The 16904-nt window shown below is 51.9% G+C and overlaps 2 protein-coding genes across 7 annotated transcripts in view; one reads left to right on the top strand and one right to left on the bottom strand.

Moving 5' to 3' along the window:
• nrg2a (neuregulin 2a) overlaps nucleotides 1–13363 on the top strand; it is a 59134-nt gene extending 45771 nt beyond the window's left edge. For 4 of the 6 annotated variants that reach the window (XM_057054114.1, XM_057054108.1, XM_057054112.1 and 1 more), the window contains 7 exons: nucleotides 2015–2073; nucleotides 4142–4165; nucleotides 5514–5616; nucleotides 5694–5817; nucleotides 5908–6035; nucleotides 6250–6471; nucleotides 9305–12452. In XM_057054114.1, coding sequence (XP_056910094.1) covers nucleotides 2015–2073; nucleotides 4142–4165; nucleotides 5514–5616; nucleotides 5694–5817; nucleotides 5908–6035; nucleotides 6250–6471; nucleotides 9305–9959 — 1315 coding nt within the window. In that variant the 3' untranslated portion in view covers nucleotides 9960–12452. Of the gene's footprint in view, nucleotides 1–1558; nucleotides 1636–2014; nucleotides 2074–4141; nucleotides 4166–5513; nucleotides 5617–5693; nucleotides 5818–5907; nucleotides 6036–6249; nucleotides 6472–9304 lie in introns of all 6 variants that reach the window. The other 2 variants (XM_057054109.1, XM_057054113.1) reach the window with 2 other exon arrangements.
• On the bottom strand, nucleotides 13137–16625 carry slc22a6l (solute carrier family 22 member 6, like). Its single transcript, XM_057054115.1, has 11 exons — nucleotides 16313–16625; nucleotides 15784–16213; nucleotides 15606–15709; nucleotides 15346–15500; nucleotides 15087–15255; nucleotides 14824–14947; nucleotides 14636–14751; nucleotides 14354–14568; nucleotides 14180–14288; nucleotides 13775–13978; nucleotides 13137–13663 (listed from the first exon to the last, which is right to left on the bottom strand). The coding sequence occupies exons 2-11, from the start codon at nucleotides 16189–16191 to the stop codon at nucleotides 13579–13581; spliced, it is 1689 nt and encodes a 562-aa protein (XP_056910095.1). The 5' UTR covers nucleotides 16192–16213; nucleotides 16313–16625; the 3' UTR covers nucleotides 13137–13578.
• Between the last annotated feature and the right edge of the window lie 279 nt (nucleotides 16626–16904).

Below are 16904 nucleotides of genomic sequence, written 5' to 3'. Positions count from 1 at the left end.
AAAAACTGCTGTTGAGAACCATTTCAAGTGAGTCAAAGTAAGAGATGTGGTAAAAGATGACACTTTTCGGTACAGTTTTCAGTAGAAAAGGCTGAGACGATGGACTGTGTGGTGTTACGGACTATAATAACATAATATTTGCCCTGTATTACATGTTAATAATGAATTATTCGGACATTATTCTCGGGTGTTCTGCCGCCCTTCCACCACTGAAGAAGAAACAGGGAGGACGCGGCTGTTACGACCATTCACGATGCTGTGTACAAACGGGGGGGGGGGGGGGCACGAGTCCAGGAAAAAGTTGGTTAACGCCACGGCGAATGCTAGCAGGGATTAGCCTCGTCGCGGCCCTCTGGCCTCGCAGGCGTGGCCTCGCTAATTTTGAGATTGACCCCTCGAGCGAGTGGCTCCAGCGACCTCCCTTCAACGTGCCGCCGGACGCTCGACGGCGGCGGCGCGGGGACGTCCGCTCACCGGGCGGATTCCTAAATGATTTAAGGAGCGTTTATCTGGCAGCGTCCAGCCAAGTTTCCTCGGTGTAGGTGGCGCGGTCCGCCAGTTAAACGCCATCGCTCAGGATGGGAAATTTAACGCTGACCGTTATGGCGCTCCTGGGAGGCGTTGTGTGGAACCAGTAAATCAGGAGCGATGACCTTTGTTGGATTAGCGTTCGACTTGTGACTGGGAGTGGAATGTGGTGCCCTTAAAAGACAAACCGCTCATCCTAATGGGATTCTAATGAGGAAAAATGGTTCGGCCCAACATCCTTAATGGCGATGACACGCCACTCTGTCTTCATTTGCGGGAGCGTAAAGACACGACGGGTAATGACTTGTTTTTCAAAGCAAAACCAAAGAGAGTTTTTTCCGGTTCTGAAAAGTTCCACATTTATTCCCGTCGAGGTGGAAATATGAATTCGGGGGTTTCATTTCCTCCTGATTCGACTACTTCATGACTCACTGTCCGATGAGAACGGTTATAAAACTGTCACATTTGCAGGTTATGAACACAGTTTCCAGGCTCCCCACAGGCTCCGGGGGGGGGGGGGGCAGGGAAAGGTTCTACCCCAATTTCAGGCATTTATTGATCACAGCCGAAGCCATGGATTCCTTTTATTTTTAGTCTTTTTGTTCCATGTTCTTCCATGTTTCTGTCATCTCCAGAGGAAGAGAACCTCACACATTAGTTCTAACGTTCCGTTTCTGTCGACTTTACTTAGGCGTCTTTTTTTTAGACCGGTATTCTTTCCATAATTGCCTTTAACTCAGAATTGTGACCATAAAGCTGTGAAGGTAGAGTTGATCTCAGTGGGACGAGCCACAATCTTGGCTTGATTCCGTCACCGTGGCGATAAGGGGACACAGCCGGACTGCTCCTCTTACAGGAAACATGGCTCCATGCTTCCTGGCTAAAGCTAGCTATAGCTAGTGTTATATATATAGCTACCAATGTTAGCGAACACCCCCCCCCCCCTTCTATGACTTTATCTGGATGTGTAAAGGTGGCGATGACGTCTTGTCTCACTCGTTTTGTGTAACACTTGTCTGCTCCTTCCCAGATGTCCAGGCGGATACTTCGGCCCTCGATGCTTACAGACGCAGCCGCTGCGGTTGTACATGCACAATCCTTTCAAAAGTATGTCCCCTTGCTTCGAGCAGCAGAGAACAGAGACACTGGATTCCCTCTGTGGAGCCCTGCTGCCCCTCTTCCTCCTCCCCAGCTCCTCTTCCTCTTTCTCCTCCTTTTTCTCAGGTCGTCACCCAACCAGACGCGCACTGTGCACACCGTGGTGTCATCATAGGAACACTCTGCTTCTACTGTCTGCAGTTATTCTGTTGGTCTAATTCCATGTCCTTCTCTCTCTCTCTCTCTCTCTCTTCCTTCTTCCTCATGCACACTCTCCTTTTCACTCCACCCTCGATCCCCCTCTCTCCCGATGACCTCCTTCTCACTCCTCCACCCTCCTCCACCACCTCCTCCCTCTCTTTTTGTGGCTTTTCTTTCTCCCCATCAGGTGTCCCAATGACTTTACTGGTGATCGCTGTCAAACCTACGTTATGGCCAGTTTCTACCGTATGTCAATTCCCTCTTCTGACACTACGTCAAATGGGTCCTTGTCCCGTGTGCATGTGTGTGGCGCGCATGATCTGTCGATCAGTGACCGGTTAGTGGCGCCGCTTCAGGGTGGCTGGCATGTGCACCCTTTAACCGAAGCGGCGTGCCGCACGTGCGCTCGTAGACCATGTGATCGTGTGTTTGATGAGCACGTGGGAATTCTTCCTAAATGTCAGTTTGCACAGTTAGCTGCATGTGAGCGCTGGTGGCTAAACATTGACTAAAACCCACCTTAAGCTGGTTACTAATGATGTTTACTCAGTCAGCCGCAAACAAAAGCACGTTTGATCCGATTAGAGCTGATGGATGAAAAAGCCAGACGTGCACGATTAATATCAACTAATCGGCATGAGCAGCGATTGAAAGGTTCAACAGTGAGGCCGATAAGGGAGTGTTTGTCCAACGTGTGGCGGCGTCCGACCAGCAGTTAATGGTTGACTGCACGGACGCGGGAGCATTCACGCCGCCGGGAACCGAGCGGAGACGGAAGCAGCAGCGAAACGGTGCCGTGAAGGCAGAGTCGGGCGCCCCCCCCCCACCCGCACCCCCCCCATCGGGCGCCGCGGGATGACTTGAGCTTCTGGGGAATCCAAAACCTGCAGCCTCGGTTCCACGCGCCCACCTTCAGGCTAACGACCCCGATTTAGCGCGGAAAACGAAGGATGCTAACGGCAAATAATCTCCTGCAGCTTCTTCCACTGTAACTGAGCACGCAGCATGTCCGTGCACGCCCACGTGGATGCGGCTCATTCTTAGCAAGGTCGAGGACGATCTGAAGCCGGCGGCGGCCTCCTCCTTGGAGCTGATAGCACGGACGCAGCCCGCTCTACCCCCGCCCCCCCACTGTGCTCGGGGGTTTTGGCGGCGGTGCGTGGGCGTGGGCGTGGCCGCGCTCTCCCCCCCGCGCTCACCCACTTTTCCTGCTTAACCCCGGCGCAGCTGTGCGACTGCATCAGGAACGGCGCTCATTTCCAGTTCTCATCCAGACGCCTGAACCGGGCTTTGATTTCCCAGTCGACAGGCGGCGCGCTCGCCCCCGATTTGTCGGAGCAAACGTTTAATTTACTGCCGCGGAGCTGCGCCAGCAACATGTACGAGATTAACGGGAGTATCGGCGAGGAACTCGCAGGTGGACGTCGTAATTGCTCGTTCCCAAACGTCTGACCCGTCTGTGACCTCGCGTACGACCGGCCACATTACGCTCAGACCTCTTTAATGGCCCCAATTTCATTTTCCAGCTAAAAGAATAAATCACGCTTTATCTCAAAGAGCCAGCACATGTGCACACACGCACACGTGCGCGCACGTCCATTCCAGAGTGGAAGACCCACCTCCCGGAGCGGCGCCTCCCATTCCCAGGAGACGCCAGCGGGAAGGGGTGGAATGGCTCCCGCTGCTCCGCCATAAGGGCCCGGCTTAGCGAGAGCATGTTGTCATAAGAGCAGCTGGGTCAGAGCGGCCCGGACGCACCTGATTGGCGAAGCCTCCCCGTGGCGACACGCGATACAGGCGCCCCGTCATTTTTCGAACTGGGCGCCGTTCTAACGCCACTGTGCAAATAGGCTCCCTTCAACTTGTCTGCTCATGCGATGGGTGTGTTCGGGCGCTGAGGGCTTCGCATTTTTAGCATGCAGAGGTCTGAAAGCACAGCTAATCTCTGCTGATGATGCATGTTTCTGCTGCGGAACAGCTAGCCCCCTTCATTTCTCTTATTATGACATTTTGTTGGGTTGCGTCAGGAAATGACCTCATCCCGACCCGAAGCCTGTTTCGTAAGAGCCACTCGGCCGACGCTCGGTGCCCGTTTTGATCGAGTTAAGGACAAGCTGAATCCGACTCACCGTCGTCGTAGTTTGGTTTGGTCCTTGTGCCGTGTTTGAATGTGCATGCTAACGTGCTGGTGTCCCGTCATTAACACTGTCAATGGCTATTTTGGGTTGCTCCACTGTTCACTACAAGGTGCCACTTTTCTTAATCTGGTCTTTCTTTTTGTTTTCTTCCGACTGTCAACCCTCTGCCCCGGCAGAGCATCTTGGGATTGAGTTTATGGGTATGGAACCATCTGTTTTGCTTCTCCATCCTAGCGTAGCAACTAAACAGTTGACTTGCTCCCGCCCCCCCCCCCCTCCCCCGGCGTGACCCGCCGATCCTATTAATCCTCGATTAACCGATCAATCGATCGACTGTAACTCATCATGATCGCCCCTCAGTCCGTGCGACCGAACCGCCATCGAGCATCATTAACATGGATGTCATGGAAACACGACCGAAGCTAACCGAGTTTCCATCTTACTCACTTCATCGTTTTGTTCCTTGTTTTTTTTTTTTTTTTTCCCAATCCCTCATTCCATCTGTAACAAGCATGATGTATCATGTTTGTAGCTGCCAGAGATTTCAGTTTCCAGCTCTGTCTGTCCAATTCAAAGTCCTCCCCTTTGACATGCCAAATCTTTTGGTTTTTGAAATTTACTGTACGTGTCATCTCGTCCGTGTTTCTTGCATCACTCTGTCCATCCCGTAGCCGAGACCTGACTTTGAAGTTTGAATTATAATCTGTGTTCCTGCTTTCAATTACCTCTCATTGAATAGATGTTGCAACGTGAGCATGCGACGCTATATTTAGAACGTGCGGCCGCGTCTTTCTCCCGTCTGCTGCTGTTTCTTCTTCTTCTCTTTTATTCACGTCTCTTTTCCTGCCACCTTTTCCAGAAAAGGGTTTTGGGGGGATGAGGTTGTGGAACGATGGACCAGAATTGTGTAATTTTATGAACACTCTTCATGGTTTCAGTATGCCAATGCTAACATGCTAACGCTAAATGACAGAAAGCCATTCTAGTTTAGCACAAACCTCGGCCTCCTCCAAACTCTCTTCTGGAAAAGGAAAAAGAAGCATCAGTCTGTGATTGTGTCTCATTTAATCAGTAAACTGCTCAAATATTTTAAAGCTAGATGTTATTTTCATTGCTAAATGCCTGAGTGTATGAAGACTTCCGCTACTTTCCTCAGATTAGCAACAGAACAGGCTACTTATAGCCATTTTGCACCTTCCAAAGGTACAAAAATTCCCTGTATGATATAAAAACGTGAAATTATTTAAATTTTCGGAGGTTCCACCTGCTTAATATATCAACGGGCCTGTGCTGGGCCGCACCGTCCCCGCCCACGCCACATTACTGCAGCAGCAGCATCTGGTATCTTCTGTGAGAGGGGACGTTCCAGCAGATTCATTTAGCAGGGATGGAAAACTGAAGCTTCATACGACTCAGCATTTAGTACCTGGACAGTAGAAGGATAGACGGAGGTTGATGTGGAGAAGGTGCACCTTGGAGCTGCTAACGTTGCTCGTTTGCTTCGCTTCCCCCCTCGTGTGGACGTGTCTGTGGCGGTGATGCTGACAGAGGCAGAGGAGCTCTACCAGAAACGAGTCTTGACAATCACGGGGATTTGTGTGGCCCTGCTGGTGGTGGGCATCGTGTGTGTGGTGGCCTACTGCAAAACCAAGTAAGTCCCTCCGCCCCCCCCCCGGCCCCCACACGTCCTGTGACATTCGCTAACAAAAACGTGCGGTTTCCATCCAGGAAACAGAGAAAGAAGATGCACAATCACCTGCGACAGAACATGTGTGCAGAACACCCTAATCGGAACCTTGCTAATGGACCCAATCACCCAGGACCAGGCCCGGAGGAGATCCCCATGCTAGATGTGAGTATCTGACAGGACCCGAACATCAAGCAGGATGGAGGCGGCGTTGCTTAATCCCGTCTCCGTGCTTCTCTCCCATGTTCCCAACAGTACATATCAAAGAACATACCCGCCACCGAACGCGTCATACGGCCCGCGACCGAAGGATCCTTCCCGGCCAGCCACGCCTCTTCCAGATCACACAACTCTTCCACGCGAGCCCACTCATCCACTCACAGGTGTGGACGCCGCGCAGAGACCAGGGCCCACTCGGGCCCAGCTCAGCACGGCCGCCATTTTGGCCGCCGATGTCGTCTTTTTTTTCTTTTTTTAAGATAAAAGGAGTCAAATGTCTGATTTGGGCCCGAATTTGAAACACGCTTTGATTGTGGGCCACTGGGACGCGCTTGGCCGCGCACACGCTAACAACTAATCTTTTCTGAATTTTGTCAGACACGAGGAACGTACGTGGAGCCTGGAACATTCCGACAGCGTCCTCTCTGACTCGCCGGGAATTATGTCATCATCAGTTGGGACCAGTAAATGCAGCAGTCCTGCCTGCGTGGAGGCACGGGCCCGGCGCGCTGCGCACTGCGGCTACGCCGACTCCCACCGGCCCGGCCTGCAGTACGGAGACTCCTTCGACTCGCTGGGGGACTCGCCGCACAGCGACAGGTGGGCGCCTGTTCTCTCTCAGGCATCAAAGGCCGATCGGGTCGCTGACAGACTCAGTGGAAGCAGACGCACAACAGACGCGGTGGCGAAGTCCACAAAGGCAGCGGAGGGGATAAAAAGCCGCTGATTTAGAACCTTCTTGCCTTCGTGAGCACGATCGTTTATTTAAAAGGAGGCTCGATTACAATTTACACTTCGTTTCATCGTGTTTCTGCCAAAAATCAGCAGCATAAATCCCGACGGAGCGGCAATCGGAATGGTTCTTGGAATAGACGACAGTAGTGAACTGGTGCTGCTTAAAACATAAGTGAGATGGAATTTTCAAACACAATCACACGTATTGAGGGAGGCAACAGGTAGAAGAACGATAACAAACGTGTTGTTATGGTGGACGGGGGATATCCCGGTGGGCACAATATTGTTCTCCTCTTTTCCCTTTTGACACATTTGAGCGCCGTTTACACGGGAACACCAAATTTTGTAAATTGCACTTTTCATGCCAGGCCACTAGTGGGCGCTGTTTCGTCTATGGTGGAATTACACAGAACGTTTCTGCTCAGAGAACAACATGGTTTAATTAAACTGTCTAAACGGGAATCTGGAATGTGACAGAAGTTCAGATGTGATATTAAACCTGTTAACATTTGTATATAATAATATAAAGAGCTACAGATTAGAGAAAACTCGCTCTACAGCACATAAAAGCTCACACAATGACCAAAAGCTAAGTCCTACCCCTGCTGCAGCTTCTGGACAGTGTTCAAAGCTGAAAAGACGATTTAATTAATGCATTTATTCCTTTATTATGGTGCACAGAGCACGTTGTGTAACCCAGTACATGGGGATTGCTAGCTAAGCTAGCTGATGTTGCAGTTATCTGTCAAACACTGTTGTGTAGGAGGTGGTACTAATACCCCGACTCAGTAGGAGCCTGAGGTTTCTGACAGGCGAAGCTGTGAGGATTAATGGGAAACTGGTTGAGTTGCAGTTACAGTTGCTCTGTTTGCAACGTGGGGAAACCCACATTTCAACACGGTCGTACATAATTCCACACAGAAGGAAGAGCGCTGGCTCCGCTCCTGTGCTCAGGGAAGAATATGGACAAGCCTGTCGGTCCCAGTTGTGGTGGGAATGCCTCAGCTTTGTTGGATTCAAACAAAACGGGTTTCGCTGCGGCGTCCAGCCGCCCAAATCCGCAGGTGCCGTCCTGCCTCTGTGCCGATGTCACATGAGAGCCGAGAGAAAAACACGGGGATCTCCAAACACGAGGCTTTAAGGTAGCGGGAACGCACTTTTACTGGCACAAACCTGCTCCGAAGGAGGGAATAATGGATCAATGATGAGGACGCCGTCCAAACACAGGCGGCGGTTGGTCCCGGCCCGGATCGAGAACATAAAAGTAACAATAATGCGGTTAAATTCCAGCAAGCTGAGCTTCCCTCCTTTGACAAACAGCACATTGGGCCGCGTTTGAAGGACCCAGCGTCTGAGCAGTTGTTGGGTTGTCACAACAAACAGCAGAACCCGCCCGCGTGTGCAGGACGCAGCCATCAAAACTCTGATCCAGAGACCAGACGTGGAAACGAAAACAGGGCGAACCCAAATTCCCAGCAGCAGAGGTGTGCGGCGCAGAAGGAAGCGCTGGAACGGCAGGCGCACGCCATGACCTCATTACGGGTGGCTGTACAGGTGCCTGCCTGCCTGGCTGACGCGAGCCGGTGTACAGTTTCAAGTAAACAAGCTCGGGGCCAACCAGAGGCCTGTTCACCATCCCGTGTTTTTAAACCCACCAGCGGGTTCAGCACATTTACAGGCACTTTTACCCGATTCGCGCGCTCGCCGTCGAGGTAAAGTGCAAATTCGGGAATTTATTAGCCCCACGTGTGCGTCACAGCACGTGGAACACGTGTTCACAGGGCAGTTGTAACCAGTTTAGCGACGCAGTCAATAACGGACCGGGCCTCTTGTGCGACCGGGCTCTAATCTGCACATGTGTAACAACAAGCATGTGTGCTAAGTTTGGCCACTGAGCGCTTTCGCAGATGTCGGTTGCGTAACCGTCAGATTTATTCCAGATAACAAGCACCTCTTCCATCACGGCACCGGCTCGTGCGCTCGTGCGCTCGCGCGCTCGCCGCGGCGGCGGCGACGCGGGAATATCGGCCGCAGCTGGACGAAACAGGCGAATCGAAGTCTCACATAATGAGTCACCGTCAGGTTCATGTATGTTCTAAAATGATGCTCTGCGACTCTGTGGCGTAAATATTTAGCGGGTGTAGATTAGCCGTAGCTTTCGTGGATAATGACGCCCGTGGGGAGATCCAAACAGTCCAAATATGGGTGCCGAGAGGTAAACCCTGGTGGAGGAGGGATAAACAACAGTCCAGACCTGTCAAGATAACCCACAAATAACACCTTTAATCATGACCTTTGACCTGTATTTTATCATTTTGAGTTTTAGCTAAATCCTTGTATACACTCAGCATGTCGATTCAGACGATGACACAATAATTAACCGGAATAAATGATGCTAAAGTCTAAAATAGCAGCCGGTTGACCAAACCAAGAGGAATGCAAGACCCCTTTTAGTTAAGGTGTTAGCTTGTTCTTCAGGTTAGTTCAGAGGTGAAAATCCTCTGAAGATCAGCCAAAATAGATGCCTGAGAACCTCTAAAAGCACATAATTAACCCGACTGACGTCTTATATGCATTAGTGCAGCTAAAGAAGGGGGCCGAGGGTACAGCCCTGGGGGACACCACTTTGAGGAAGCCATCCCACACGTGCTCCTTTTCACGTGCTTCCCTTCTCCGCTCTTCTCCCTGTGTCCCACAGATATGTGTCCGCCCTGACCACACCAGCCCGCCTTTCGCCAGTGGAGTTCCATTATTCCTTGCCCTCGCAGGTGCCTACCTTCCAGATCACGTCCCCCAACGCCAGCCACGCCCTGTCCCTGCCCCCTGCTGTCCACAACCCCTACCCTCTGGAGGACAACCAGCCACTGCTGCGCCGCTACCCGGTGCCGCTCCACGACGCCCAGTACCAGGAGCCCTACCGGCAGCAGCGCCGTACCTACCTGAGCAACAGCAGGGGCAGCCTGCCCTCCAGCCCCTACCAGCTGGCAGAGGAGGAAGACTATGAGACCACCCAAGAGAATCTGTCCTCTCGGGAGCAACCAAAGAGAAGCGGGTCCAGCGGGAATGGCGGCCGTCGCTGGCGGAGATCCAGACTGAACGGCCACGTGGCCCCGCGGGGATACGAGGCATCCCGGGACTACGGGTCCCGGAGCTGCCTAACGGAGAGCGAGTCAGACGAGGACGGTGAGAGCACGCCCTTCCTCAGTATGCAGAACATGAACGCCGAACCCGCCACCATCTACAGGCCGGTGGACACTCGGACTTCGCACCCGTCGGGGCGGCAAAGTGGGAGTTCAAACATGCATACGAGACTGACACACTCACGCTCCAAACCGGACAACACACCCCACTAAAGCGCGGAAGTGAACCGGCAAAATCAATATAGTATAGACCTGCATCTATAAGAAATATTTTTATTTTATATAACTGACAGATATTCTAAACAAATGAAATATTTATTTTCATTTTAGCAAAAGTTGTCTACTAGTTAACAGCAAAGACTTTTTTATAGGGAAAACTCTATTTATATGTACATTTTGATTTACAGCATAAAAAAGATGTGCCAGTTTTTTCACGACATAAAAAATAGAGTAATATTGTGGTGCCTTTTGCTGTACGCCGACGCCGGAGGGCCAGTGGAGGTTTTGTAGTCTTTCTATATGGACGCCTCATTTTTTTATACACATTTAGGTTTCTTTCCCTCTTTGGTTTCCTGTTTTATGTCCAAATTGCATTCTTTGAGGAGTCTAGCCCTGCTGGAGCGTACCCCCCCCCCCCCCACACACACACACACACACACCCATGCCCGGCCCCCGTCCATGCATTGCAATATACATGTGTATGTTTACATTAATACGATTCACCTGTGGGCTTTATGATTTGGGATCTTGCAAATGCAGAGTAGATCCCTTCGGCGGAAGTGAGACGGGGTGAACGTGGGGGGGGCGACGGGCCGTGCGCATGCCCGAGTGTGTGTCCGCGGGTGTGTGTCTGCAGGTGTGTGTCCGCAGGTGTGTGTGAGAGCATGTCGGGCTGCCTGCATGCGTCCGTGGTTGTGAGATGAACTGAACTGTTTGTCGTTAAATCGTGGGTCTCCTGGCGCCTCGGTGTGAGAGGTCCGCCGGGTAGTCGTGCTTTAACCGACCCCCCCCCCCCCCACACACACACACACACACACACACACACACACACCACACACACACACACAGGTGGACAGGTATGGCCGCCGTAGGCTCATATGTTATGCAGGTCATAGCTTGATGTGTTTACAGCTATTCTGCCCCCCCACCCCAGCAGGTGACCCACCCGCTCGTATGTTGTGGCTCCACTTGGCGCCCCAGATGAGGGCAAAACACAAACGGCATCTCTAGCCCCCCCCCCCCCCTCCCAGCTCATACTTTAGTGTCCATTTTGTTTATGTGGCCCTTGTCAAAGGCCGCACAGCGTCTCAGGATTTCCACATGTCCAGCCCCCTGCCCCTGCCCCTGCCCCTGCCCCTGCCCCTGCCCCTGCCCCTGCCCCTGCCCCCGCCCCCGCCCCCCGCCCCTGCCCCTGCCCCTGCCCCTGCCCCCGCCCATTTCAAGGCCCGGACGCCGCCGTCCCCGGGTCCATCCGTTCCCCAAACACTTCCTGAGAGCTCGACAGAAGGCCAAGTGGACACGGCCGAGAGCGGGACACTCGCGAGACGCTAGAAAGGAATAGCTGTGAAACTCTGGAGGGTCATAAATGCAAAAATATGCAAACTTTATATTTTGCCGTTGATTACTTCATTTTCTAAGAGGTGACTGTAGTGTGTTGTGTGTACAAAAGAACCTCTGTGATGCCTGTAGTGTAGAATGAACTATCATATTTACATGAGTACCTTTCTGAAGCCATTATACAGCCATTAGCCAGTCGTGCTCACGCGCTCACGGCCACCGGACGACTGTGTCACTTCTTCTTTGGTGTTTTAACTTTACATGCACGATCACGTCTGTCCTGGGGTTTTTCGTTTTTTTTACTGCTTTGTCTCGTCGGGAGACGACCTTAGCCGATGAACGCTGATAACTTTAAAAGTGAACAGGGTCAATCTCAACCCCCCCCCACCCATCATGTTACACCACTGAGGGCAAACGTCTAACGTCTGAGTTAAGGAAACGCCCCGATGTCTTCGAAGCGAGTCGACGAACGAACACATTTGATGATGTTTCATGGCCGTCAGGCCAAACGTGTCCTTCTCGTGGGTCTGAAGGAGCCCAGTGATCAAGCTGCCACCCCCACTGCTATATGTTGGATGCACAGATGTATTGTCATATTTAAAGGTCTTTATTCACTCTTGATTTGCACACATCTCATCGAATCCCTCACCTGAGCGTCGGATTTTCTACGTCCAAAGATGCAACCGAAAGCAGCGCGCCTCCACTTTAAATGCGATGGGATGGTAGCAGGGATGTCCCGCCCTCTCTTCGCTTTTAATTTTGTGAGCCCCCCCCCCCACACACACACACATACCCATCCATCTCAGCCTGACCCTGACACCTCTCCCATACCCCCTGACACAGCCCCCCGCTTGAGATATTTGGAACACCTCCCTTCTGCATGTCCTTGTGGTCACGGTTAGATGGGTGCATGGTTTAAAACGAAAAAAAAAGAGGAAAACAAGAGAAAAAAGCTGCAGACAATTCTTTTCCAGTCAGTGAAAGTGTATTTCATTTAACATTCAGCAATAAAAGAGATCCTTTACCCCATGTCATCCCTGAAATATGCTAGAATAAAGGAAACAATGCGAGATTGTCATAGATTGTAAAATAAAATGAAAAATGAATCCACCTGTTCATATGAGAAAATAAATCTCTATTCATATCATATTTATGAGGTATTTATTTATTTCTTTACCTCTTATCTTCTTAGAACACACGAATGCACAATTAAAATGGCGTGTGTGTGTGTGTGTGTGTGTGTGTGTGTGTGTCTTGTTTAATAAGATGTTTGAGCGTTTGTAGATTTTACATTGCTATTCTGCTAAAGCTGGTGCAGTTAAAATAACAAACACATATAAAAGGCTAAGTACAAAACTTCAATCTGCTTCAGGATAAGTTATTCTCATTGTGCAGGAGGTGTCTGAACAGTCAGTCGAGCACGGTCGTGCATCACCGTTTGCATCCTGCTGACAGACATTTTGCTTCATTTACGCGTTTCCCTAAATTTGCCACTAGGTGGCAGCACAGCAACATTTACAGGTAGGACGTCACGAGGGTCTTTCGGCTCAGCCCGCGTTGTCCTGGCAACACACGCTAGAAAATTATTTAATAGAAACACACGGTTTAGCATTAATGACACAGTAACTTTACTATTTGTAGTTCTAAATTGTATATGCAAGAAGAAGGATGTCAAATCCACATCATTATTTGTCACACTAACAGCATCTTTATGTCATCATATTAAATTATACCTTGAAATGAATCTCCTGCCCACTAGCAGCTAAATAAAATGTGCATTTCTCTAAGCTAGTGGGCAGACGGAATTCACCAACAAAGAAGACTGAATTTGACTCAGTTTGTAAATTCTGTATTTGTCTCATACCTCTGCAAATGGAAATGAATGATTTCTCACAGGCTGCTGCTGTGACACCAACCAGACTGTACAGACGAGAGTTTAGTGCTGTCCTACATAAAGAGCGGCGCTGATTTAACACAAAACCGGTGGAAAATCAAAACCGCAGTTATTCCTCAGACTGAATCATATATGAGTTCACTTGCAATAAAAGCATCATACGCCTCATCGTCGTCGGACTGTTGTTTTCCATTAGGAGCTCTTTCTCTTATGGATGGATGGATGGATGGATGGATGGATGGATGGATGGATGGATGGATGGATGGATGGATGGATGGATGGATGGATGGATAGATAGATAGATAGATAGATAGATAGATAGATAGATAGATAGATAGATAGATAGATAGATAGATAGATAGATAGATAGATAGATAGATCTCAGACAACCTGTTTCATTAGATTTGCCTCATTGTCTTGCGAGTTTGCATCCTTTGTTTCCTTTTTGGGTCTTCTCCCAGATCCCCTGTGGTTGAAAGAGAAAATAAAGGTGGATCATCTCTCTCTCTCTGTCTGTCTACCTCTCTCTCTCTCTCTCTCTCTCTCTGCCCGGCCCGTCTCCTTGTTGCCATCTCACCTGTCTTCTACGTCTTGTATGGTATCAGGGAGGGGAGAGCCGAGGGTCTCCGGAAGGAATATTCCAACCACCCCACTGAGAATCGGAGCGCCCCCATAGATCAAGCCCGGTACCCACGGGATGTAGTCCCCTGCTAGGAGCACCATGGGGGCCACCATGGAGCCTATGCGAGCAGTCATGGACACGAAGCCCATGCCGTTCTGGCTGAGAGGGAAAGAATCCAGACGTGAAGCTTGGGAGCGCTCACATCCTGAAACCCAAGTAACCCAAAGTAGCCCAGGAACCTTCGCATCATTGTCAAAGTCTTGAGCTAAAACGCCGATGAGCTAAAACAATTGGTCACCTCGCAATCAACCATGAACAAAACTGTCATCAATTATGTAATGGTTGACGCATTCCACCTACCGGATGACGGTTGGGTAGAGTTCTCCAGAGTAAAGGTAGCAGCAGTTGAAGGAGGCCGCCAGGCAACCTTTACCCAGCACGGCCAGACCGGTGCGCACCGTCTGTTGATCTGCAGCCAGCAACCGGATCACACAGGAGCTGTGGTTTCACACGTGTTGGAGGTCTCACACCTACCGTGAGGCACCAGCAGGTTCGCCAGGATCGTGACCCCGGCGATGATGAGGGCGCCGCACTGTGACGGGCGCCGCCCCAGCAGGCTCATGCCCACGGTTACGACGACCTTGGCGGGGATGTCAACCGCGCCGAAGATCACCTGGATTAGGTAGATGTCCACCCCGAACTTCTGCAGGTCCATGGACAGGCCGTAGTAGGCGAAGCTGGTCGAGAACCTAGAGGGCGAGGGCGAGGCCTCGCGTCACGCGGACGTTTTTATCGGTCGACCAAGCTGCATCATACCAGACGGCGCTGAGGGAGATGGTCGTCAGCCTCATGGTGGGTGTGCGGAAAAGGTCCAGGAAGGAGTAGGAATCCTGGGAACCAACCAGCTCCTTTTTCATGGATTCTTGCACCATCTGCAAATAAAGAGACTCCGGTGTGGCGCCGCTGCTACTCGAGGCGGTTCAACGAAAACGCCGGTCGCTCACTTTAACGTCCAGTTTTTCGCTTTCTTTGGGCCGCCCGTTGATTTTGGCCACACTCTGCAGGTTCTTGATGCCGTGCTCGCTCTTGTTGTTGAGGAACAACCACCTGGAGGATTCATGGAACCACCTGCAAGAGACGTTTGTCCTCCAGTCCTCTACTCATATTCAGCCGTAACTTTAGTAACAGGTTCAGACGGTGCTGCTGCGCGCCACAACGACGCGCTACAGTAGATTAACAACCGCTCCCTCAGTTTTTAGCATCTCACCAGGCGTAAAGGAAGAAGATGTAGTAGGGCAGGGACACGGCCAGGGTCAGCCACCTCCAGTCCCGGATGAAGTAGGCAACAGCGGCCAGGATCAGCTGCCCAAAGGTGTAGGCGTAACCCGTTATCGTCCCCACCACCGTCCGCACGCGAGTTGGGATCCACTCCACGACTTCGAAATCACAAACACAGCCGGGCGTCACGCGACACGTCAACAGAAACGCACTCGTTTGCTCGTTGTAGGAGGTTCGAAGGATCTCACTGAGCGAGAAGCTGTTGAGGGACTGGCCCGACAGAGCCATGCCGCAGCCGAAGCGGAACAGGCAGAAGAGGGAAAAGGAGGACGAGAAGGCGGTGCACGTTCCCGACACGGCCATTAGCAGGTAGGAGAAGATCAGCAGGATGCGGCGGCCATATCTACAGCAAGGTCAGCGGCGTCAGACTAGCGCTGGCCTCGGCAGGTCAAACCCGCCATCGGGATGAATGTAAGACAGGCGCTCGTTGGGGTCTGTCTGACGTTACCTATCGGAGAGCACTCCGAAGATCACAGCTCCAACCAGCACGCCTCCCATGTAGACGGTCTGCCCCATTTGCTTCAGCGAGCGCAGGTCACACACCAGGTCCCACTGGCCACAGTGGAGCACAGTTCAGCACCGAGGAACCTTAAAAGCCGACGGGCTCAGAGAAAATAAAGTCCTACGTCAGAGATGATGCTGGAGGTCCTCTCCCTCATGGCGTACGACCATCCGTCCTCGCATCCCTCCAGGTCGTCGTGGATCTCCTCTGGGTTGGCGTAGTCGTCCTCCTCCGCCGCAGAGCTGCCATTGGCAGCCAGGAGGCGCCACCGCGGCGCGCTGTAGCGCTGGCACCTCAGCGGCTTCCCGGCGAGGTCCAGCGGCGCCGTGACGAGCAGCTTCTCCTCGGCGCTCAGGGGCAGCGCAGACACGTTGGCGTGGGGGCTGCAGTGGTGGGGAGGCACAGAGGCCACGAAGTTCTGCAGCAGGTTGTGGCTGGCCATCATCAACACGGGGACGCAGAGCAGGGTCACGTGCACGATCTGGAAACGTCCCGTGCCCCCCACCATGTCCAGCAGGTCACCGAACGCCATCGCGGTGAAGGTCTCGTGGCACCTGAGGCGATGTTGAACAGACACAGCGGCACAAACCATCCAAACGTTGGTCGTTCTGTCTCAGAAGCTGCTTCAGCGAATCGGACTCGGCTCAACTTACCTGCTCGAACTTTAGAGAACAACAGGCGAATGCAGGCGGTCAAACGGCAGCATTCAGACACAAAACCGCCAGCGGACCTCAGATCCAAACAGGAAGTCCAGGAGAAAGTTCGGACAAACTCACGGAGAGGTCAAAGCGATCCTGCTGCTGCTGCTGCTGGACTCGGTAATCGGCTCACAAATTCCAGGAGCTTTTACCGAACTTTGGATTATGAGACGTGCAGCTGAATTAGCGGAGGTAACGCCGGGTCCTCGGCGCGCAGCAGCGAGTGAGCTGCAGCATCGAGACGGGGGCATATCTGCGCACGCTGGACGTTAACGCACCCCCCCCCCCCCCCCCCACCTTATTGGTTACTTAATCTCGAGGACTGGCTCATTCTGTGCGCGCGGGCTGTGTGTTCCTTTGTTTTCTTCTCGATTTATAAGTCAGCATTTTGACAGAAGGCAGCACGTGATGACGGTCGTTGACCCTGGCGATGACCTTGTCCAAGGTCACTGAGGTTTACTGCTGTGATCATTAAGCTCTCAGCATCTCAACACGCGGCGCCCGTGCGGAGCAGCACAGCCACGAGCTCGTCTTTCCTGCCCAAATG

This window comes from Takifugu flavidus, chromosome 14 (genome assembly GCF_003711565.1).
Source record: "Takifugu flavidus isolate HTHZ2018 chromosome 14, ASM371156v2, whole genome shotgun sequence".
NCBI classification, from domain to species: Eukaryota; Metazoa; Chordata; class Actinopteri; order Tetraodontiformes; family Tetraodontidae; genus Takifugu; species Takifugu flavidus.
The sequence above is the reverse complement of the archived record's forward strand: the minus strand, read 5'-3'. Positions and strand labels throughout refer to the sequence as shown.